The sequence below is a fragment of the Manacus vitellinus genome, unplaced genomic scaffold (assembly GCF_001715985.3).
Source record: "Manacus vitellinus isolate BGI_N305 unplaced genomic scaffold, ASM171598v3 scaffold_36_pilon, whole genome shotgun sequence".
In the NCBI taxonomy this organism is placed as follows: Eukaryota; Metazoa; Chordata; class Aves; order Passeriformes; family Pipridae; genus Manacus; species Manacus vitellinus.
In genome coordinates, this window is record NW_021940508.1 from 3565296 (window position 1) to 3590564 (window position 25269).

Sequence of the window (25269 nt, forward strand, 5' to 3'; positions counted from 1 at the left end):
GAAGTAGTGGAGAAGTTTGCTGTCTCTGTACCTGTGAAGCTTGGTAAGAGCTTTAAGCCATTACTGCAGTAGGGGAAAATTAGTTATAACTCTGTCCTACTGCATAAGGAACACACCATAATCTTTTTGTTAAATACTTAAGTCTTTCTTACTTGTCTTAGATCTCACAGAACTTTTATACAAATTAGTGACAGTGGAATGAGATGTGAGGAGAGCAAAACAAAGCAGCAGGTTTCTGATTGTCAGAATCACCCTTTTCTGCTTGTCTGCCCACTTTTAATTGCCCATTGTTCTGGGTATGATAAAAATGAGTCTTAAAGATTATTTCACCTGATTTTAGCATTTACACATTTCAAGTGCTGCATATATGTTTTTCATCTACAGGTTTCTGAAAAATGCCTTGCAAATATATAACCATTTAAAAAGATGGATTTGCGTTATGGCGTAATGATAAACCAGCGAAGGCACAGAAACACGGAGGGCAAACTTTGGGGGAGATGTGAAGCAAGCTTCTTTAGCAATGGTTCTGAAAAGAAACAGGCTTCACATTCAAATTTGAACAGGAGAACCAAGCTTCACGGATCAGTAAAAGTGTGCACAGTATTTCCCACTCTGAAAAATCTAATTGTGATTTAACAGAAATGTTTAGTATTTAAAAATCACACTTTGTTTAATTTCAAACTGGGCTGCCAGAGTTGCTGTTTTGCATATGCTTTGCTGTTGAGTGATTTTCATATTCAGAAATGAAGTCCACTTACTCTCGGTAGTTTCCTACAAAAAAGGTCTTGGTACTGGCCCTTTTTTTTTTTTTTAGTTAAACAAATGGTCACTCAGTTTTGACTGTTGGGTTTTAGGTTAGCTGTAGCACTACAGAAAGAAGCAAAACTATGTCAGGTATCACAGGTATCACAAATTGTGCAGAGCTGGGATTTTTTTTTTCAATACAGTAATCCATTATGGGACTGAGTATTTGTGACATTCGTTCTGGTTTGGAATAGTAATCTTTATTTCTCTCTGAGACAGTACTTTCTTATCACATTCTGCCTTTCCTTCCTACTGCACAGAACTCATTCTATTACTGATAGCTCAAGTTTGCAACTTCTCTCTGATTGAATTATGGTCCTAATCATCCAGTTTATGCCTGTGCATCCTGGTAATTAGTACAGGAACACAAAATTACATTACAACAAAAAGCCAGGGAAGATAGTACACTGTTTGTACCCTGAATTGCTGATTTGCCACTTCTACTTCAGTCTGTGGAACCTACTTCCACAGTTTCCTTGGTGAAGGTTTCAACCACAGTAGTGAAATTGTCAGCAAAATACAGTGTATCACCCATAATAAAAACTAATATTCATGACTCATTCATAATCCCAGTATATACTTTGAAACTTGCTTCAGGCAAGTACTGTACAGAATAATACTTATTAAAAAGGGTATTGCAAATAGAACGAGGGTATTTTGATGCATGGCCGTGCCTGCAGCCACTTTACTGGATGGTGATCTGCCCTCTCCTGGGAAAACAGCTGTTGAGAATGAAAGTTGTACCGAACACGCTTCATCCATGATTGCACTGATCTGAGAAATTTGTACCTCCATAGGTAGGTAAGGGACAACTGTTACAGCAAGACCATGTGCTCTAGTGTGGATCTTCAGTTGTGTTTATTAAGTGCTTTGAATGGGGATCGATAATGAATTGTCACTTGGCTGTAAACTGTCAATCCACTTAAACCAGCTTTGATTAATTTTAAATGTTAGGGGAGGGAGGGTGTTGTATATAATCTTCCAAAAAGGCAGCTAGGCATAATTCTAAAATTGTCCTTTACGAACTTATCCCTTGCCTATTCAGCTACACCTTCTGCTACCCAGTTCTAATTACACAGGTTGAATTTCCCTGCCCTGCGAATACATGAATGTAAAGCAGCAGTCACTAGAGAATTATATTTAAGTAGTCTGTCTCTGGGGTATGTTGTAGATGGCAGCCTGCCTCCTAGTCTTCCAGAAGTGCCGATGTGGGGGGGCGAGGAATGAACGCCCGGTTGCCCAGCCGCTGGCTTGGTGCGTAGGGAGGCAGGAGAAGCAGCGGAGTTCTGCGTGAGGCTCCCGTGGGCGAGTGGGGTGCTGCGGGTACCTCACCTGGGAGGAGCTCTGGCGGGGGGAGCTCTGGCGGAGCTCAGCGCTGTCCCCGTCCTGCCGCCGTTCCCGCCGTTCGCCGGCAGGGCCATCTCGGCCCCAGCGCTGTCGGCCCCGGTCGGTCCCGTGCGGTCCCAGCTCGGCCTCCTGGTGCGATGGAGGCCGAAGAGCTGATGGTGCTGTCCAGGGACGACTCGGTGGAGGTGCATTACGCGGAGGGTCCCGCCTGCTGCTGTCTCCGTGCGGCTGCGATGCCTGTACGAAGGGGCCTCCGCGCCGCCGCCAACCCGCTCCAGCCGGCGGAGACCGCCCGCCAGCGGGTCGCCTTCGTCCTCAGTGCCTGCAGGGTATGGGACGGGCATCGCCTTTGGGGAGGGCAGCGGTACCTCGTCCCTGTGCTGCCCTAGGAACCTTTCTTTGAGATGGAGGTGCCGGGGCTGCCGCCCTGCGCGGGAACGGGGCGGCCCAGGAGAGTCACAGCACAAATAAAGTTCTTGTTTCTCTCCCTTAAGTGGAGGGGGTTTCTTAGATCAGCTCCGTAAAAGATAAGTAAAAAAATTAGTTTAAAATGTTATCTCCTCATATAAAAACCCCTAATAGGGTGGTTTTGTTTTTCTCCACACTTCAACGGGAACAACTTCTACGAGCTGTAGATTTCCGGAACAAGTTTTCTTCTCCCCCATAATTACCTTCTTTAGTTATACCTCCAGAGAGAAAAAAAGTGGGAGGTACACGTGCAGTGCTTTCGTAAAATAAACTTCCCTGGTGTAACTCCACATGCTTTTGTGTGAGTCCAGGCCATGGAGATGTATCGAGTGCAGTTTGCCAATGGAGCTGTCAGCTTGACTGGAATATTACCATTTTAAGTTACAGTTTTAACTGTAACTTAGCCCTCTATTTGTGCGTATTCTTTGTAGCCATACACTAAAATCAGTTTACTCCTAGTAAGACAAAAAATTTTATAGGATTTTGTACATAGGATATAATGAGCTGTTTTATATGTTGTTTACATTTTGGCAGTAGAAACCTTTCAGGAAAGACCCAGTGAAATAGGATGGTGTTTTCCTAGAGGCTATCAGGTTCAATATTCCATTGTTTCCCCATTGAAGGACCTGTGTGGGACTGTGCTGGGACCTGCGAGAGAAATGGGGCAAACCATCACTCTGCAGGAATGGCTACTCTAGGACAGACTGAATGTCCATCCAGAGACCAGTTTACTGTTTCTGGGAGCTTTACTCCTCATCAGCATCCCTCTGATGTTCCCACTGAATGCCGGTGTGGGAGTCTTAAGACAACTGGTAAATCAGGCGAGTTTTAAAACTTCTAGATGACACTTCACTAGAAGTGTAACACACTTCATGCTAATGCTTAGCTGCTTAAACACTGTCACTCAGTATCACTGTATATGTGCCACAGGGCACAAAAACACTCGTACTGCATTACTTGGACCATGCTTGAGTTTAAAACAACCCGTTACTGTGGTGTGTTTAGGATCTCCTTTGGCCACTCTAACCATCCACATCTCCAGACAGCTTGATGAGGGAGATCTTGTCAGTGGTATGGCCTCTTCAGAACTGCAAACAGTATTCAAAGTGCAGGTTAACTGTGAACACATATTCAGTGTTATCATTATATCTTCTGTTTGTTCTTGTTCCTTTCATAGAATTTTCAAACATATAATACACTGATTAAACTGCTGTTGAGCATTGAGTATGTTTTTGTGGGACTGACAATTATAACACCAAGATCTCATTCCTGGTTGGAGGAACTCCAACAGTAGCAGTCAACTCAGAGCCCATTCTTTTATATAGAAAGCTAGGACTGCTTTTCCTCATTTATATCACATTATGAATTTTTATCTGCAGCTTTATTGTCTGGTCATTGTTGTTGGTTTTTTTAGGGTCTTTTTGCAATTCTTTATGAACTCAGCCAGTAACTGATATGTACAAGATAATTCAGCCATTCTCCTCAGTGTTTCTTAAGAAGAAGTTTCTTGGAAATGGAAATACGTACAGTCTATGGGTAGTTGTGCCTTGTCAATTCCCCTGTACCTCACTACTTTATGAATTATTATTAAATTGTAACATTATTGCTGGATAGAACTTTGTTAGAACAGGAGGAAGCAGATATGAAGGTTAGATATTTTGCTTCTTCTTGAGTTTATATATGCAAATAAATACAGAGCAACATTTCATGTCATACATCACCTTGCAGAAGAACTGAATTCATTTAAATGTAAATCCTCCATTGTAATTTCTGAGAGGCAGGTCATTTTTATCATGCTGCACATTCCAGTTCTTTTTCTTGTATTAGATTCTTCTCAGTGATATCTTAGAAATTAGATGGCCTGACCCTGCAACAGCTGGTCTGACAAGATGTATAGACAATGGCAGTGTGCAGATCTCATCTGTAGATGGCTATGCTCACCTTTACCTGTCAGAATTGCAGCAAGAATTTACAGTGGAGTTCTTATGCAAAGTCAGCCAGTCATCTGCAGCATCCTTACGCTCCTCTCAAAAGTACAGCGACTATCAAAATGGAGATCAGCATGGAAAACCAAGTAGTAACTCTGTTACAGAAATGTTGTTGAAACAAACAAGAATAGCCAAAAAGAAAAATGAACATGGTTGTGCTGAAGGTAAATGTAGAGAACCAACCAAACCAAAGGAAAGAGGAGACAGAGATGGAGACCCATTGTGCTACACCAGTTGTTCTTCTGAATACACATGGGTTACACAGTGCTGGTCTGTTTCCTCCTGTCCCGAAGAATGGAAACATCCTTTGTCTTTGGCACTGATGTGCTGTAACTTACACACTGTTAAGAATGTAATGAAGCCATGTGGGAAAAATAACCATACCCCTATCAAGGCTGATGTTGTAACAGACCCTGAAACACATGAAACAGTTTCTTGTTTACCTACGGCTTTGCCCCTCAGCTGCAGAGCCCCACATTTACACAGGTAATTTAAGCTCTACACTGTAAATCTTAACGTGTTTCACAATTCTGCAATTTGGAACTTCAGCCTCTAGGGAAATAACTGAATTCTAGCTATAAAAAAAAAAAAAAATTAAAATCACTATCAGTTGGGGGTTTTTTAGAATCTTCTTCAAACATGACATTTGTGAAACCAACATTCTGTATCCTACTGTAATGAAACTATAGTAATTAGTCCAGAGAAAAAAAATAAATTCTGTTTTCTAACATGCTGTATAAACATATAAATGGAAAAGAGAATAGTGAAAAAAGTACACAGGTGTTAGGTTGGGTTGGGTTTGGGTTTTTTTTTTTATTTTTGAGAAGATAATACTTCTGAGGTGGGTCAATGGCACATGTTCTTTTGTCAGCATCACTAAAAATAAAAACATTTGCAGGGTTGAGAAGTTTAATTTGGTAACTAATGTGAATAACTAAGGAATTGGAGGACTCTGAAAATATGCGGCCCCTTCCTTTTGAATAGATGTGCATGCATCAGTTCTAGTTCCAGAAATGATTATCAGCACACACACAAAAGAAAAAAAAACAACCAACCAACCAACCTTTGGACTTAGTGAGACTTTTATTGCATTTTACACAGGTAGACTTTCTGTGACTTCTTTCAGAATGAAGACACTGAAAACTATTCATGCCCTCAGCTAATTCAAGTTGTATGGTGCTAGGGCGTTTTTTGTAGGGATGCAGGAAGTCACGTGTGTCATCATTGGAAGACTTTATTTGTATGGGAATTAAGCTTTAAGATGAAATGTCTTACTTTGTCCATTTATCACTCTTTGAGAAATTGAAGACAATCTTCATGTAAGAGTTTCTTCATTTCTCCTGTTTGTTCATTGTACAGTGTATTTCCAGGTTTGAATCTGAAACCATGTTTAAGGCTTCTAAAGAAATGATCTAATTTCTTAAAGGTTTATTGGACAGCTGGACTTCCCTCAGATTTCACTGACAATCATGGTACTTGGTTTCTTTGCAAATTACTTAGCGTTCCTTTTGATACTAATGATTTAATGCTTTAGAAATGTTTGTCTTGGTAACCTCCATAATTCACATGTTGCAGGCAGTTCAACTGTGGATTTTCCTGGCTAGTCACCTTGTCCATATGGTTAAAAAAAGAAAGACTTTTTTCTTTTAAATGCCCTTTCAAATTGAAATTGTTATAATTGCTATCAGCATCTAAAGGTCTTTGATAAAAGCATCATTGCTGTTGAAACCTTTAATCCTTTTGCCCAGTGTTCTTCATTTTTCTTAGTGTAATTCCTAAATTTTCATCTCATCTGAACAAAATGTTTGCAGCACTTCAGAGCTTTTTTTCTCAGAAACCTCTTTTCTTTGAAAGTATGGTGAGTAGCCACACTTAACTCAAAAAAGTCCCACCTCCTAAGTCCAGGCATCTAACAACGGAGTTGGGTCATTAAGTGTGTTTTAGGCTCGAAGATACCATATGATCACAGATAAAAGACCATTGGCATTAATGAGAAACACACAGCTGTGTTGTGGTTTTGAGCTTCAGATTGTTCAGGAATCATTCAGTCTGACAGTTTTCTGTATACACTAGGTAGGGCTGGTCTACTAAGAAAATTGGTTATTCTCATCACTGTATTTTGTGGTCAGTGATATGAGCAGCTCTTGTGAGACGTTTACCTCAACACACAAAAAAACTTTAATTAGCTTATTTAAATCCTCCCCCTCATGCACACATGCAAAGAAACAGCCCTGGTAATGCTAATCTTCTGTGTTAAAAGAAATTGTTGGTACATTTTGCTCTTTATGAAATTTTTTTCACGTGAGAGTTGCTGAAAATATGTTTCTGCTTATTGCTTTCTTCAACTGTACTAACCTGTTTTGCTTGTCTAGTGAAACAGCATTTTAAATACCTGTTAAAAATTATGTTATTTTTCTTAGATTTATCCATGGTAGGACAAACATCACAGAAATTTATCCTGGTGATGACTCATTTTTCAAGTCAGAGGGAGCATTTTTTGGAAAATATTTCATACATTATGCAGTTCAAAAAGGAACAAAAAAGGTATAAAGCTATTTTAAAGTATATTCCAAATCCCTTCAAGTTAGCAGCTTTCTTAGTTTTAATACATTTGGCTATGCACTCTGTAGTGAATTATGCCTGTATCAAGCCATCGATCATACAAAAAAACGAGATTACTCCTTCTGCTTCAGAAGGAGTATTTTTGGAAATTACAGACACAATAAGGAAAATTTTATTCACTGTCACATTTATTTTATCAAACCCAAGATTAAGATACTACTACTACCATTTGTCGCTAATTTAGAAGTTTACTCTTTAAACTAACATATTGATTATTAATCTTTATGGACTTGGAAGTGTTTTCTTTTCTACTGTATGGAGACAGAACCTAGAAGATGTGTTCTGGCTTTGCTACAAGACCAGCTGTTCAGTGCTGGAGAAAGGATTTTGCCTCTCTGTGTCTTCCTGTTGCTAAGTTTCCCCAGAGCAGAAATCCTCTCAAGTGCTTATGCAGTGCCTTGTATTTTTAAAGCAGAATTAAGGATCAGCTTTGTACTCTTCAAACCCAGCCTTTAACTCATAGTCAGATGTTGTTACTCAGTAATGAACTACAGTCTACTCTGATAAGAGAACTTCTTGGCCCTTACTGAGTGCAGAGAAACTGAATTTTTTTTTTTTTTTTTTTTTTTTTACTTTTTGAGGAGATAGTTGTTCTGGAGCAGATTTAAATGTGATTATAGTTCCTTTCTGGGAGATTAGAAATTTCATAACTTGCAAGCTTTTAATGCTGTTTTCATGCTATGGTACCTGTAACTAATTCACCTTTCTGCTCTACTGCAAGTGGAAGAAAAAATGTATTCAGTGAACAGTCTTCCCCCTGATGTACCAGGAAATCCAAACTTTATATCCTCCATTATTACTCAGGCAACCAAGTAACTTTACCTTTGTTACATTAATTCTTCTGACTTAGAAAGGACAGGAGTTAAAATTACACTTAACACTTAATATTACATTAAGTATAAAAATTAAAGAAATTTATATTAGCTCTGAGGACATATGTAAACATAAAAAACAAAGCTCCTAACTGCTTAGAAGACATAATAAGAATGAAATGCTTAATATTTTGTTGGGGTTTTTTTCTCCTCAGAATACTTCATTATTGCTGCAAGACAAAACTGTTATTAAGTCATAACTATCATCTCTGCTGCTGGAAAGTGGTATGTAGCTGAAAATTTACTAATCTTTCAGTGTTCTAGGGAAGATTATACAGACTGTAGGGAATAGGACTAAATCTAGAGGAATGAATGTTGAGTGTATTCTCGCAGATCAGAAGGTAGATACTTGGGAACCAAAAGCATGCACTGTAAAGTTATATTTATGAAGCAGAAAGAAATTGCATGATGAAGAGAGCTGGTTGTAATTGGGGAAAAACCAGTGAATTGAAAATCTGGGCCATATACAGCTATAATGATGTAAGTAATCTTTCCTCAAGTTTTTGATATATCTGTTTGGTTCCAGGTACCTGAGACAGATGGATGAGAAATGTTGCTAGTTTTTCTGTATGAAAAGATTATTCCCAACATGGGAAGACTCGTTGTGTACTTGGATCATAAAGTCCATGCTGCTTTTTGGGATGGGTTGACCCTGAATGTGGTTTGGGATTTCAGCTCCTCCTCTAGTGAGATCCAGGTAACTCATAAGTTAGAGGAAGGACTATTCTTAAAACTTTTAATTCAGAAAGTGTTACTAGGAAATCAATGAGAAAATGAAGCAAAAGTTCTGATGCCTATAAAATACAAAAATAAAAAATAATTGAAAATTCTACAGGTTTGGAGACGTTTCTATGCACTTTTAGAAATAATTTATTCTTGAATAGCACAAAGCAGGTGTTGGAGCTATGCCAAGGCCTTTTTCCCCTGCATTTGTCATAGCAGACTATACCACAGAATCACAGAATTAGTTAGGTTGGAAAAGACCTCCAAGATCAAGTCCAACCTGTGACCAAGCACCACCTTGTCAACTGGACCATGGCACTGAGTGCCACATCCATTCTTTCCTTAAATACCTCCAGGGACAGTGACTGCACCATCTCCCTGGGTAGCCTGTTCCAATACCTAATCACACTCTGTACAGAACTTCTTCCTAATGTCTGACCTAAACCTCCCCTGGCACAGCTTAAGACTGTGTACCAGATTCTGTCCTTAGCAAAGCACAAACTTATAAGTGTTTGAACTGGATCGTTCATAGATACTTAATTCTTAAGTTGGCAAGTTATACTTGCTTTTTCTTCTTCAGACTGCAGCAGAAGATTAATACTTGTAATGTTTTTTCTTTTAAGGTAAATGAAGATATAGGCTGGTGTAAGTTAACTACTCCTGATGGGGTACAGCAGTTAATACAAATAAGTCATCCTGGAGTCTATGAAAGGTATAAACAGTTTAAGCAATTTAAATATAAAATAATCCTGTACAAATCCATTTAGATGAAGAAGCAGTATTTACTGACAATATACTGGGAGGGCTGAACCAAACACATAATGATAAAAGCTCCATCTTACATCTGGCAAAGATTCAGGACCTGTATGACCCAGGGCCACTGCATGCTGTCATTACATCATAATTGTTACTGCAATGTCTTTTTAGAAAAAGAACTAGGGCTGCAACTTGGCATTTTCCTCAGTGGATAAGAAAAAACCCCAAAAGCATTTGTCCTGTGTAGAGCTGGTACATAAAACTGGACAGCACTTTATCCAATTTTTGCTTTATTACAGATAATGACCTCTGCCTGCAGATTACTTTCTGTAATCTCCTTGCTCAAATTACAGCCTCATTATGGGTATCATCAGAAGCTTACTGTGCTGCATTTTAGCAAGCAGATATTCACAAACAAAAATAACCACTTGTACACTATTCATCACAAATTATAACAGCTTTGTTACAGTTTTCTGTAACAGCATAAATCTAAATATGAAGTAGATTCTGGACAAAAAGTGTGAATCAAAAAATGACAAGGTGAACTAGAGAAAAAGCTAGATTTCGAATCATAGCTTTTTCTTTCAGATCCAAATGGATTGCTTAACACTTTCAGGTTTTTGCTTAAATTAATAGTTTGTTTTTCATATAAATAACTGCTTTTTGAATTTTCATATTTACATAGGTACATCAGAACAGCAATAGAATGGTGCAGAAGTTTGAGTGAAAGGAAAGAGATTGCTGAATATACTGTGCACTCTGTAACTGAAGAAAACTGGTATTCATTGTTGTCCTAAAAAATTGACTATAAATAATGTTGAAAACAAAACTCAAAAATATTATAAACTGCGAATTTTATAGAGATTGCATTTCCTAGTAGTCAAAAAGACCATTTATTTTGTATGGTTTCATATTTTTCATTCCATTTTTAAAATGTCAGGTGGGTTCCAGGTGGAGGTTGTTTCATTGAGCCTGTCTTACTTAAATATCAGAATTATGGTGACTTGGCTAAAGGAGGATTAATGTTACAGAGATAGTATCTTGCAAGACAAAAAAAGAGAAACTGGACAAAGAAAGGTGTCTCTTAACAGAACATCAAGCAATTCAAACCAGGATTTTGAACTTAGCAGTTGTATCTCTTGCTGATGTATTTGCCCTTCTTAACATGCTATTGACCAGAAGTCTACTGACATCACATACAAACACATTTGGGTATTAAAAATGTGTTAATTGATGTCAATTACACTTGTACTTCTTACTTAAATTATAGCAGATTCAGCTGATACATTTTATAGCTGATGAAATGAAAATCGTATCTATATTTATAGATACATAGAGCAAAGAGACTATTCTTAGAGCAGAGCCTTGATTTTTGGGAACACAAATGATTAATAAATGTCAGCCATTGGATAGTGGTATGAAAGACAGAAATAAAGCATTTTTTTTTACTTGGATTCTGCTGATCTAACTTTCAGTATTGCTGGAAAGTGTTAAATAAAATCTGAGTTATAAAATGTCTTTGAGAACCTTTTATTATACTAAATAGTTTAATAACCTTTTTTTTTTTTGACAGGTCTGCTGATGCTGAGCTCAAAAAAATACAGAGATTTAATTGTGTCGTTTTGAAAGCTGTAGATTTTTCACTTTTATATTCTGCTGTTCATCTGTATGTTCAGATATTCACTTTAGATCATCAAAGGCTCTCTATCCCGCTCCTGCTTTTTTTTACTCCCTTACTCACTTCTTAAAATTACCTCTTTTTCTTATGTATCATTTTTGTTTTATCACTTATCTTGTCCAACTTCTACATCACAGCACCAAAATAAAAAAGTCACTGAAAAACAAAGCCCTTTAATGGTTGTTGCATCAGTTTTGCTAAGAGTCATCTGCTGATCTGTTCTTGAAAGACGGAGAAGGCAGTTGCCTTGGGGCTTGTTGCTGCAGTACAGTATCTTTCTGTTTATCAGCTACTTTATTATTGTTTTATTGTCTTCAACCAGCTCAAAATGTGTGCTGTCCTGAATCTGCTTAAAGCCACTCTATAATTGTCTTTAAACCAGTGTACAATTCAATTAGTGTGAAATGTGCACACTGTTAAACTCCAGTGTAACGTTAGTTTTCTTTTTAAAGTAACTCTTGGAAAAATTGAAGTCTAAAAGACATTTTTATATAAATGTTATAGACATTTTAAGTAATATACCATCTTTATTCTTTGGCTATATGTAATTATCATGCTACAAAATGTGAGACTTTGCAATGCAGAATGATAAATACAGACACGCAGAATTATTCTTCTCATTAGGAGGAAGAGTTTGATCTTTTTCCTTAACAAAGTAACACTAGTTTTATTAGACTGTAGCAATGTTCTGGAAGGGAAGAATGCTGCAAAATCCAGTCCATCTGGTATTGCTGTCAGAAAAAATGAAAGCAGGAGCGAATCAAAAGAACTCAGTGTCAGGTGTGTCTTGAAAGCTTTGGAGAAAACTTCTAAAGTCATTCAGGATATTGAACCTCTGCTTGCAGCTTCTGGGAAGTGAAGCTTCATAGCAGATGAAGACCCGTGTTCCGTGTCCTCATAGGAGCTGTCCCAGCTGTGTCTGAGGGAGCTCTGAGGGGCAACAGGAAGGCTGAAGTTGCCATTGTAACACCCGTGAAGTCTGTGAGCTGCCACTGTAATGTCAGTAACAGTGCCAGCGGTATATTTGGTACAAACAAAGAGAACAGGTGAAATAGTAGAGCACAGCTGTATAAATACATCAAGGCTGACCTGACCTCGCTACTTTTAAATGTATGAAGTTGTGTTTGAATCAACTGATTTTATAGAACAGCTTAGTGAACTCCTGAGCTGACTAGAGTAGGGATAGGCAGTTTTAATTGTAAAAACATGCTTTTATTCAGAAGCTTACCCAGTCCAATAAAATGTTTCCCAAATGCTTTATATTTTTATTTTTTTTTAGTAAACAAATAATTTATATCAGGGCAGAAGACGCCTTTCTCCCAGCGGTATAACGATGGGTCATCTACCACCACCACCTGCGTCTCCTAGAACGCTTCCATCAACGCTGCTTCCGTACAATCCTAAACATCCACTGGTCAGATTATGTGACCAATACATCTGTTCTAGAACAAGCAGCAGTCACAAGTATTGAGGCCATGTTGCTGAGAACACAGCTTGTTGGGCAGGGCATTTCAAGGATGAAGGACCACCGCCTCCTAGATCTGCTTTTTATGAATGCGCCACTGTTGCTGCCGCAAGGAGGGAGAAAAATGAGAACAGGGGACTGAAGGCTTCAGCCTGCCTTGATGATCCACCTGGTTGGTTGGCCTTCCAATTCGGGGAGGCCTGGAGACACACCATCTATAACACCGTTTCCTTTGAGAATGCACGCAGGATCACTCTTGAGGAGAAAAGACAACGCAGAAAGAATCGAATCCTGCTGAATACACCACCTAAGGAGTCTTTCTGCTGTGCCTTTTGCAATCGGAATGTCTATCTCGTATGTGACCTTCATAAGTCACCAGGTGCTGTAATCACGTGGATAGTGCTTCCTAATCTTCGTTCGCGAAGCCTAGCCATGAAAATGAAGGATGATAACGAACCATAGCACGAACACCCAAACACTGTTTTTAAGCCCCCCCCCTAAGAAAAACTTCTCCCTCATAACCGGGGCGGGGCGGGCCTGGGAGGAGACAAGGTTGATGCGGGTCCCAGGCTGCTCCGCGGCCACGCATGCTTCCTAACGCGCTTCCTACTCCGCTCCTGCCGGGATCGGGGCGGCCGGGGCGCCTTCCCCTCATGGGGTGAGGGTGCCGATGGCCGCGGCCGCGCTCCAGGTGGGATCCGGGGCGGGCTGGGCACGGGCGCGGCGGCTCCCGGCCCGTCACCCCGCGGGGGCTCCGGGCTCCCCTCACACCCCGGGCTTTCAGGTTAATTTCCTGCTGGGTTAAATTTAGTTGGTTTTTCAGCGTCTTGGTAAATCCTACGGGTTCCTTCTGGGCTTTTGTCCTTTCCCGCCCTCCAGCCTCAATAATAGATTATAGTTATCTGACCCAAAAATACTTGCATTGCCAGATCTTCATAGATTGTAGGCTGGGATCTCCTTTTCCATGAGTTAATATGCTTAAGGTTTGAGCTGGTGTCTTAAATGGTAATTCTGCGTCATGCAGTTTTTAATATAAATTAACATCCAATATCAAGTATTAAAGTTTTTAGGAGATAGTAGAGTTTTAAGGGGCTGCAGTCTTTTGACTTCTTGCATAAAGTCCAAATAATTCTGCTGGTTGACATGGTGGTGTTCGGTCACAGGTTGGACTCAGTGGCCCCAGAGGTCTTTTTGAACCTAATTGATTCTGTGATTCTGTCATTTTATGCATTAAATACCTACACGTTTTCCCATACCTGATAACGTCTTGCAAAACCTGGAGAAAAAATCTGGGAGAGCAGTATTTCTAAGTGATAATTTTAGCCACTGGAATTTTGTTTTGCTCATACAGCATGAGTTGAAAGGCCTCTTAGTGTCTCTTTTCCCCAAATGCACATTTACAGGTTTGACGTAGATATCTTGTGTCACTAATTTAAAGTGTTAACTGTGCAGTTGGTAAGGTATTATTGGTAACTTTCTTAAATTACATTAAACGTATCAGCAAAATTGCATTTTGAGGGTGTAGGCATAGATTATGTATAGTGCTTTATCTCATATAAAAATGACATGAAAAATCACAACTCTAGGCAGTGTTACTCTGTCAGCTTTTGTGTTTTATGTAAAACCAACATAAAGCTTCCCTTCAGCATGTTAACTGGACTGACCACCCAGTTTAAGCATTCCTGTGTGAATTATTTCCCAATTTTATGTTTTAACAGGAATGTAAATTCCACCAATATGCTTTCTGAGATTTATAGGATAGAAAAACATATGACACTTTACTGTGATATTTTGTAAACAGCTTGAAAATCATAATTTTTCAGCCAAAAGAAGTTTCTAGTTCTACATTAAATTTATCATTTCAGAAAAAAAGGGTTTCTAGGTTTACATTAAATTTATCATTTTAGAGATTATTTCTAGTCTGATTTCACTCTTGATTTGCATAATATTTATAGTTAATGTTGTTGTGCCTGGGAATGTGACTTGATTTTTATACATTTTTTTTTTTTCTAAAAAGGTGGCAGAAATAGTCTGTTTAAAAACAACATTTAGACATGGCTCTTCACTGAGGTCAACCTGAAGCCAGTTTTGCATCCTGTTTTTCATTCTGTATGAAAGAAACCCATTCACATACAATAGTTCTTGTCCAGTTGGCATTATTACCTTTATTTCATGATACATAATTCTCAAATCATACTCATTTTGGATTTTTAAAGTCTGTAGTGTTACTTGTCTTGTGTACTTTATGCACATGGTAATACTATTCATAGCAAAACAGTGTAAGTCTAACACCAAATTGACACCGATTTCTGTTGCTGTTTCAGTCTCTAGATCTCTGTTTATCTATTCCAAGGCCACTTGGTAATGGGGTGAAATTAAAAAACAGATCCCCGATTGTGACTCGTAAATGTTTCATTAGGTGGGAATCTTTCAGTCACAAGAAGGGATCTGTTAAAATAGATTGCTCTATATTTTGAAAGGCAGTTACTTAAAAGACTGGAAGTGTTCTTTTCTGAGTTTACCACTTTGGGGTTTATTATCTTTTAATTATTATTGTGTTCTGTCTTTATGTGTGCTCTTCTCTTGTTTTATGGTCTTTTTTTCCTGCTTTCTTTAACAGCAATTCAAAGCCCTAGCTGGAAGTTGCTTTTAGCTCACTTATATTTGTTCATGAATGAATTCAATATATGTTTATCCTTTCTGGTTTTTTTTACTGTTGCTCAGATTTTGTGTGTGTTTTGTAAAACGTTTGAAGAGCTTTGTGTGGTATCAGTCTTACTGCTGCCTTGTTTCTGTTATTTAGAATGGAACAAATGGTGTTTGGTCTTTCCTGCTTTGGACTGGGCAGACTGGATTCAGAAAGCACAGAGGCTCAACTCTGAGGCAGAGACCACATCTGCTACTGGAATAAGGCACTTGCAGTGGAAAAAAGTATGTCCTCCTAGTCCCAGGATAAGTTTGATTTTGAATACCGGTGTGCTTTTTAAAGGTATGTTGCTGCATCACCTCTGCACAGATTGGATTCTTACACAGATTATGTGGTATTTTTAAGTGAAATCCAATCTGACAGGATGGTTATATAGAAGAAACATTTGTGAGGAGATCACCATTTTTTCTTTAAAATGGAAGTTATTCAGAAATGTACTGTAAAGTCATCCACTAGAAAATTGCACTTAGAGTGTTTTAGGAAATATTTTGTGTCTACACGTTCATTCAGAAGAGGCACAGATGCCAAACTTGACCTACTTTTTTTCATCTCTGTACAAAGACTATGTATTATTCATGTTTTGCCGCGGTCCGAATGGGGGGAAGGGGCTGTGGCACAGCACGGGTTCAGGAGCCAAGGTGGGGTGCAGGTAGAATGCTATATTCAAGCGTGCACACTATTTTTTTTATCAGCTCAGGAGGGGAAAGGGCCAAAACATGGGGCGGAGCATGGGACAGACAAGCGGGGGGACAAACCAGGATAGGGACACTGGCAAAAGGGGAGGAGAGTAGGAGGAACCGGGAAAGGAAGGGGCGAATGGGGGCTGTCTCCCCTCTGCAGCTTCTCCAGCCAACCAGCAGAGAAACAGGGAAGCAGGGAGCCTGGGCATGCCCGGGAAATATAAATTCTGGGGAAACATACAATGTGTATGTACATAATAACTGTAAAGTCTGCATCATAAAGTCCTTTCGATCTCTGTACATAGTTTTCCACTTCTGAAATCGTTCCCATTCTGATTCTTGGTCCTCGACAATGCTTTCTTCTCTTTTTTTTTTTTTAATGTTTTCCACAGAAATGATTCAGCAGGCTTTTTTTTTTCTATAAAGATGCCAGCAGACATGTCTTGCAGATAATTCTACAATAAGCAGGCATGGAAATAGTCTGGAGGAAACATCTTACATTTTCTGAGACTTAAAATCAATAATATGTTTAAACTGTTATGTGTCAACATTGTTATTCGTTTTCAGAGGAATTCTAATGCACTCACAAAAAGTGCCTTTAGAACAAAAGTTTACCTAATAGAACTGTATGAAGACAGATTATCAGGGTTTAATGTAGTGCACAAAAATGGCAAATTCATGGGAAGAATCCATTTTTAGATAGGATATAGACTTCAAAACTGTGGTCTATCCCTGTGGCTCCCCAAAAAGACTAGCATAGCAGTTAGAACAGGTAGAATTGGTACTATCCTTCAAAGACAGCTTTTCAGTATGTTTAACGTAACAAAGCTAGGGAATACTTCATTAACATGAGGACTTTTTTTTTCAAAAGTGTTCTTTTTAATGTTATCACATAAATGAGTACTGTATTTTTGAAATCCAGGTATCCTATAATTGTTTTGGGGGAATGAGATGGAGATCTTTCAGATCTTTAATTATTTTTGGAATTTCTTTTGAGATGTAATTACTTAAGGTGAGTAATTATTCCCAAGAAATCACTTCTTATCAGAGGGTTTCATAGAAGTCACAGAACATAAATAGGTTCTAAGAACTTCAGAATTATTAATAATGTATATAACAATGCCATTATTTTCAAACAGCAACTTTTGAAAAGTAAAATGACTGGGATTAGTTAATTTGCTTTTTTTTTCTCTGCAAAAAGAGGAGTTTTGAAGGTAATGTGGCAGACAACTAACTAACTAAAACTAACAGCAGAATTTGCTGCTGGAGAACATACTGAGGAAAAGCATATGTAGTTTTCTCCTGTAAGCACTCAGTTTTGGTTACTTTGGTTGACTGAATGGTTGTTGTCTTTGTGTTTATCATAAATAGTGAAGATATGTAAGTGGTTCTGGTTTTCTTAAGGCTTATTCTACGTCCCAGTCTCCAAACTGAACAAGGAGATGCTCAGGAAAGTGTACAAGGGTGATAATACATATGTTTGCAAAATATGTAAGTTAAAATAGTACTTTGGATTATAGATTAAAATTCAGTTTTAACAGTTGTCATATAGAGAGATCTGGGATTTTTGAGCATCAGTCCTAGGAATCCTCCATATTGGGTAATCTTTTGTTGTTACATTGTAAAGTATTTAATTCAATTAATATAATGTATTTAAGACCAGGAGGAGTCTTGAAACGTATTATCATAGGCGTGTTTCAAATTACTTTGTAAAATTTAATATTGCAGTAAGTGCAATTAGAACTTTCCATGTTATTTGTGCTTGCTCTAATTAAAACAGGACAAGTGTTTTAATTCCGAGCTGTGGTGTTCAAGTCAACAAATTACCTGAAACTAAAAATTCCCTAGAAATATTAAGTGCAAACGTTGAATTTGGGGGTTTTTTTATGCTCAGTTTTAGTTGTGATGAATGCTTTGTGCTAATGGATTTTTTTCTTTAATAATTTTCTTTCTGATCTCTGACATTTTCCGAACAGTGACAATACAAAGGACAATGCACAGTGTGTATCCTGATGACATTTGGTGTGCTGTGACATGGCTTTTGTCATGGCATCTGAGACTGAAAAGGCCCACGCTCTTCTCCAGACTTTCAGCGCAGCTTCAGTTATTTCCAGTCTAGGTTTGGGGATATTCTGCTTCATAGCAGACAGACTTCTGCAGTTTTCCTTCATTCAGCAAAATGACTGGCTCCGAGCCTTCTCTGATAATGCAGTGCATGGTATACTGGGAATGTGGTCCTGGGCCATAGTGATTGGACTCAGGAAGAAAAGTGACTTCACTGAGGTCACTCTGGCTGGCTTCCTCGCCTCTGTCATTGACGTGGACCACTTCTTTCTTGCTGGATCCCTCTCCTTAAAGGTAAGTCAATAGATCAGTAATTTATTTCTTTTATTTCTCCATCACTGCTTACTTTATTGTCCTAAACACGAAAGTTAGATATCTGGAATTATATGCAGGTTTTATGATTTTAAAAGCCATAAAATATTCTATTGTTAGGTTTCTGCTATTTAGAAAAAGAGTTCTGAAAGCTGTACATGCTATCCTATGTGTATCATGTAGTTGCTTTGTTACCCAAGTTAAGCAGTTAAGTGTTGCCTTGCACGCTTTTGTGTATAAAGTGGATTATTTCATTTCTGTTTACAGTAAGGGTTAGAAATATCTGAAATGTGAGGCAGAACTATCTGCAAAGTAGATGATAGAGCTGCTGTTTGATTTCATTCAGTCTTTCTGAGTAATACATTTGGATCCCATACACAGTCACCATCACAGTGAAAATGTGTTCCCTCCCAGGAACCTCCTGTGTTTCAGTCCATTCCCATTGCCTCTTGCTCTGTCAGTGGGTACCAGGAGCCTGGCTCTGTTCTCTTTATGCCCACTCTTCAGCCTGGTTGATTAATGGATCCTATAATGTTAACATTATGGAATAGAATTTAAATGTCTTAATTATTCTCATTTTTATTTTCTTGTTCTAAAATCAGTACATGCATACAAGTAATGAATGATTAGCTATTAGAAAGTATTATTGAAATTAGACTGCTGCTTCTTGCATTTGAAATGATTATCAGTATTTTTTTCTTAATTGTGAACACTAGATGTCTCTCTTCACCGATGTCTGTTTGGAAAATTGAGTATTGAATTGTGTCATGGAACTGGGAGGTGATCTGTCTCTTTGCTGCTTTCAGTGAGGCAAGGTTAAATATTCTTACACTTTCCATGATTGAGAATGTTTGTGTATCTGAAACACAGTAAATTATTGTAATTTCTTGAATTAATTTGTTCCTGTGTTGTTTCAATTCCCAAGCGGCTAGCAATTCATTTTCTAATCCAGGCTACTGTTGTTGACATTTAGATCTTGTTTTCTTATTCTTTAAGGTTTTTCTGCAAAAGACAGCTAATTTCTCTGCTCTCCCCCAAAATGTTTTCCACATCAGAAAGACACAATGTGGCCAGTAGAATCATAGTCCTTTCAGTAGCCAAACTTATTTAGCTGAGGTAAGGAGAAGAACACAAGAAGTCCAAAGGGTTTTTCAGAGTGATTTGCCTACAAACTCCGTCCTTTTCCATATGTTAACTGGGCTAATAAACGATGTTTAAAAAACATGTAAAAAACTGTAAAACATATCCAGTGTAGGTCCCTTGACTCTTAGAGCAGTAACAGCATTACAACTTGCAAAGCCATTATGCTTTACAAAAACTCTCTTCTCAATTAAAATAACTTTGAAAAAAAAAATTGTACAGGGCTGGGTTTATGTTTTCTAAACCTCATACTGTTTTTCTCCTCTCCTGGATTGCCTTTTGTCTGAATTATCTTCAGGGTCCTGTCCCAAACTATGAGTAGTATTTTAGGTGAGACTTCATATGAGCCAAATAGCATAGATTAATTCCTTTCAGTGGCACACAGATACAACACTTTTGTCTTTTTAAAAAGGAAAAAAATCACCTGTTACAAGTTTTACGTCTTCTACAGTGCCATCAGTCTCTTTGGTTTGTGATGTAAGATAATCCCCATAAACTTTTCTGCAGTGTGCTGTCTGGCAAGCTAGATCTGATTGTAATGTGTGATTTTTCTTTCCTCAGTTTAATATGATGCACCTCTCAGTTTCATGTCATAATTTCAGGCTAGTTCCTATGTAATTTATTACTTCATGGGATACTTTTTTACTATGTATTTGTTAGTTACAGTCCCATTCTTCGTCTTTAAATTGAAGGATTGAGAGTAATTGATTTATGACACTACAATGTTTACTGCTTATGCAACACATTACTAATCAATTAAGAAGTCTAATTAACTATTAACTAATTAACTATTAACTATTAACACCACTATTACTAATTTGTAACAATAGTACTTTTCACATTACACAATTACCTATAAAGCTCTTTATCATCACTTTTCAATCTGATGACAGATTAACATTTCTGTGCAATGCAAGGCAGTATTGCCTTCTGCCTCCACTTGCTACCTTCACACTACTCCAGTCACCTACTTTTGTTCCTGCTGATGCAGCTCATTACCTGGATTGTGTGGCCATTGGTCTGTTTTTCATGGCCATCATTATTTTTCTGGAGTATTCAGGGTAAATAGTCACCTGCGGTATTTATATGTTTGCTCTAATAAATACTTGTGTACCCAGTACCATGTGATCTGCCCTTTTGCCCACATTATTTTTGCAACAAGTATGAAGTCTACAAGAACTTCACTACTTGGAATTTGTAGTTCTTTGCACTGTGCGCCCAAGTGTAGAAGAATCAAGGAATCACTGTTTGAAGAATCTCTTTCATTGACTAACCCTAAAGGTGATAGGTACTGCAGCCTGTCATCAGTCAGGATTGCTGATAGAGCATGAGGGGCTGCTCCCAGTGTCCCCCAGGATTATAGCCTAGACACTCATGTTGCAGAACAGACTTGCAGAAATTGCTGTATTGCTACTGAAGACTCTGAAAGTGTAGAAAATGCAGTTGGTGGCAAACAGGATTGTACCAGCAAATATACATGGCACAGCTGGTTAATGTGCCACTGCTGATCAACATGGGCTGAACACAGGCATTTCTGGAACTGGAGAATAAGCTTTGCACAAACACAAATAATACAGTGTTGAATGTGACACTGTATTGTTCACATTATTACTATAATATAACTATATATGTTACATTGAGTATGTTACTATAAAATAAGGACTTCAGGCTTGTGAAGAGTCAGAGGATATGCCTGAGAGAGCCTGTGTGGTTACTTAACATCCATGGTGTTACTGTGAGCAAAGAGTTTGCTCACATGCATGTGATTATTGTCTCCTCTCTCCAGCTGCTCACTGCAGTGCGTGCGAGGGGCTGGAGGAGCAGGAGCTTCCAGATCATCTTGCATCTGATTGAACATATAGGTTCATTTCATGGAAAAGGGCATTTGCGAATAAATTCTGTTTGCAACATTTTTCAGGCAGTTTAAGGTAGAAAATTGTACTAACTTAAATTATTTTTTTTAAAAGATCTGTTGATTTCTAAATGCAAACAAATCTGTTGATTTCTAAATGCAAACAAATCTGCCTGTTAGGAGAGTGTAACTGCTTATATTGCCAAACAGAATTACCTGTCTGTCTCTTGGGCTTGGCAACTCAAGGATATAAGTGTTCCTCTAGTCACAGGATGTAAAAGTGGAAACGGACTATTCTGAGCAACTATTGCTGGCCATAGCATTTCAGAAGCCTAATAGTTGTACTGCTGTTATAAAATAGGGCTTTCTCTTGCTGAAATTGAACACACAGGTTGGCTGTATGAACAACCCTGCCCTCTAAAATTTGTAGGAAAAAAATTTAAGCCTGACCTTCCCAAAACTGGATAAAGATTGGCACCAATATTGTAAATTGGGTATGTAAGTAACATTAAAAATATCCTTACTCACTGTCTTGCTATTGGTACCTAACATCAATAGGGCAGAGGGAAAAGACTAATTTAGACTTTGCTACTGATCTTTTCAAAGTGCAGAAATAAAGATCAGTCAGTAGGCTATCTGCCAAAACGTATCACTGTCCAGGTTTTTTCAGAATTAGGCTAGTATGGACTTTTGAGGTTCTTGTTCACAGTGAGAAAAATCTGACTCTTTGCAGGACAAGTGATAAACAATTTCACCATTGCAAGATTTTTCTATTTTAATCCATGAACAATCTGCTTGCGTGAAACAGAAATTAAGTTGTAGAAAACACACCTTTTGAACCAACTTAAAGGTCCATAACATTAACCCAGACTTGGGTCCGTAACATTACAGTTAAAAATGGTTGAGACAGTTTGTGAGATTTTTAATCCCATCACCTGAATATGAGTCAGGGACAAGCATGTGATGGGGAAGCTAATAGGGTAAAGCTTTCTGCAGGCCTTGTAATGTTGGCTTTGGTTTAAAGCAGAGGCTGTTATATTCCAAGGTAGTCCATAACTTCCCATCTCTGTACTACTTAGCTACGGCTACATCAAAGTTTCCTTTACAGAGAATACAGGGTTCCAAGCAGTTGTCTAAATTGTGCATGAAAGCTTGACGAAGCTGTTCCAGAGTCCCACTACCAGGTAACTCCTGCTGTTGAACCCTGCAGCGATTAAAGACAACCAAAGACCGAACAGGATAGCAATGCTCTGATTGCTTTCTGCATTAGTTACACTGAGGGGTTGTTCAATACAACTGTGAGATACACCATCAAGTTACATCTCTGGTGCCTTTGACAGTCCTTCCAAATGTTCACCAGTATCTGCACCTGTATAGATCTTTTAGTAATGTGCTATCACTTCTCCTGTGCTTACAGAAAAATGAATCTACTTATTTGTCAATAGTATCTTTAAAGATACTATTACTTTTTTTTTTACAGTGTTTGAATTTGTGGCAGTGGTTCTAGCTGCTGCTAGTAAGTACGTCCACAGGATATTTTCTGAAATATGTACATTGAATTTACATTATCACTTCTTAAAATGGCTAAATCAAATCTCACTAGCTAGATTAAAACTAAATATAAGGCTTTCAACTAAGTTAATGTTAAACAAATAGTTGATACAAAAAAAAAAGTCACAAATGTTTCAGATGTGGGCTTCTGAACTTTGTTTTGCCTGTCTGTGAAGAAGACTGTCTCAAGGCAATCAAAATATATGTAACTTTGATCCCATTTTTATTGTACTGAAAATTACTGTTCTGTTTTAAACATTGTGCAACTGAAACAACTTTACAAGTGCTAACTGTAGTAAAATACAAAATGGACTTTTAAAATAAATGCCATTAAACCGTATGATTTATTTCAAGTAAAGCATATTAAATATTTCAAGTGTATTGGTTGCTTGTTTTCCTTTTAATTATCTTGAAATTCAATACAAATAGTCGGTGCAGCAGATTATACAAGTTCCTGTGCACCATATGACTGTATGACAAGTAGGATACCTCCTCCCTCTCCCTCCCTTTCTGTTGATAATGGGTAGTAGGATGCATGATTCATATCATACAGTAGAGAGATAGGGGAGCACACAGGTCTCATGCATAAAATAGTCATATTGTTAGTTTTGATTAACTGTAGTGAAAAGGAGTGGTTTTTCTTTGCACTTCCACTTAGTCACCTGACAGTATACCTGTAAACATCCATGAACCTTATTATACTTTTCTTTCCTGCAGGCTGCTCTGACTCTTCCACGGAGACCACTTCTTCATTGTTCTACCATGATTCCCGTTGTGGCTCTGACATTAAAGTTTATTATGCACCTTTTCAGGCTTAAGGACTCATGGTGCTTTCTTCCCTGGATGTTGTTCATATCCTGGACTTCTCATCATGTCCGTGACGGGATTCGTCATGGCCTCTGGATCTGCCCATTTGGAAAAACTCCTCCTTTGCCATATTGGCTGTATGTGGCAATTACAGCATCTTTACCTCATCTGTGTTCATTCATCATGTATTTAACAGGCACTAGAGAATTGATGTCTATAAAACATGGAATCCACATTGATGTGTAAGAATGATGGCTTTTAAAGGCTGTTTGTATTATCTCCTGGCTGTCTCTTACTGAAGGGGTTTCTTTCTGTTTCCTACACCTTCCAAGTTAGGCATTTTAAGGTTGTGGAGCCAGTTACAGCTGTGTCAATTCCTTGTTGTCATAGAACCTATTTAATGAATGGTGATAATTTTATATCTATACATTTCCCTCATAAAGCATGTGATCTCCCATGATAGCTCATGCATAGCTAGCTGATTTATAAAGTTCTTAGTCTCTCTCTGTAGTAATTGCATTACTGTCATGGATTTTATTGTCATGGTGCCATTCTTCTGATCACCATTCACTTTGGATTTGTATTTTGCCTTTAGAGAATACATTTCAATCTAGATAGTATTTGTATAGCGCTTTAAAAATATAAAGTACTATATAAATGCTAAGTATTACTGGGGATTTAATAGTGTATGGCAGTTGTAAAAAAAATGTTAGCCTTTTGAATTTATTTATTTGTTTGTTAAGAGTCCTGCTGGACTCTTATATTGGACTGTTTTAAAAGAAACACTGTCTGTATTTCACACTGTGCAGCTGTCTATGCACCTCTTCAAACCCTGCTATCATGCAGACAGTAAATTAGTAAATTCTGTTCCCCTGTAGTTGCTTGGTACTAAATTTGCAGATAATTACTAGCTTCGTGGTTAGAAAAGAGAAGGAAGTTTGGTTATAGTATTATGATGTGTTGACCAAATTGTTTTTAATTTTTAAAAATGCACTAATTATGAATACTACTGAATTTGAAACTAAGGAATTTTAGTAAATATTTAAGGGTTGTGTGAAGGCAAACATTTATTACAGTAAAACATAAGCTTTAGAGAAGATAGAAGAAAACAAAAATTGCTCAAAATGTGTTTGCTTAAAGACATTACTGTCTTACTGTACTTGTAAATGGCATTTTCCATTAAGTGCAATATCATCCTCATAATTGTTAAATAAAATGCAGCATTATCATTATTATTATTATTATTATTATTATTATTATTAATATTAATATTAATATTATTAATTGGGATTACTGGTTTAATCAGTACCAGAGACCTTCTGTGGCTCTTTGCAGCACACTATGCTAATTATGGAAAATGTTTTACCCCTTTAAAATGTGTCTTTCCTCCAAAAGAATAGTCTCCGCACTGTTTGTTCCTCATGTTAGAAATG

At 37.9% G+C, this 25269-nt stretch overlaps 2 protein-coding genes across 4 annotated transcripts; both read left to right on the forward strand.

The window, feature by feature from the left end:
- The first annotated feature begins 2288 nt into the window (after positions 1–2288).
- Positions 2289–12117, forward strand: CUNH5orf34 (chromosome unknown C5orf34 homolog). Its single transcript, XM_018077219.2, is given in 14 exon segments — positions 2289–2343; positions 2346–2388; positions 2390–2473; positions 2758–2854; positions 4447–5093; positions 5709–5800; positions 7024–7158; positions 7951–8041; positions 8257–8326; positions 8628–8798; positions 9448–9536; positions 10266–10358; positions 11154–11194; positions 11924–12117. Coding segments are annotated over 14 exon segments (1902 nt in total).
- Positions 12118–13346: 1229 nt separating this feature from the next.
- Positions 13347–25068, forward strand: TMEM267 (transmembrane protein 267). Of its 3 annotated transcripts, none has more exons than XM_018077320.3 (4): positions 13347–13414; positions 15527–15712; positions 18087–18468; positions 23747–25068. In XM_018077320.3, the coding sequence occupies exons 3-4, from the start codon at positions 18145–18147 to the stop codon at positions 24080–24082; spliced, it is 660 nt and encodes a 219-aa protein (XP_017932809.1). In that variant the 5' UTR covers positions 13347–13414; positions 15527–15712; positions 18087–18144; the 3' UTR covers positions 24083–25068. The 3 variants fall into 3 exon arrangements, with proteins under 3 accessions (XP_017932809.1, XP_017932810.1, XP_008930319.2); XM_018077321.3 differs by having other exon boundaries at positions 15527–15654; XM_008932071.4 differs by lacking the exons at positions 13347–13414; positions 15527–15712 and adding an exon at positions 16966–17122.
- Positions 25069–25269: the final 201 nt, after the last annotated feature.

Coding starts and splice junctions, on each gene's coding strand:
- TMEM267 (XM_018077320.3), top strand. CDS start 18,145: ATGGCTTTTGTCATGGCATCTGAGACTGAAAAGGCCCACGCTCTTCTC. Junction 18,469..23,746: donor CTGGATCCCTCTCCTTAAAG/GTAAGTCAATAG, acceptor TCTTTCCTGCAG/GCTGCTCTGACTCTTCCACG.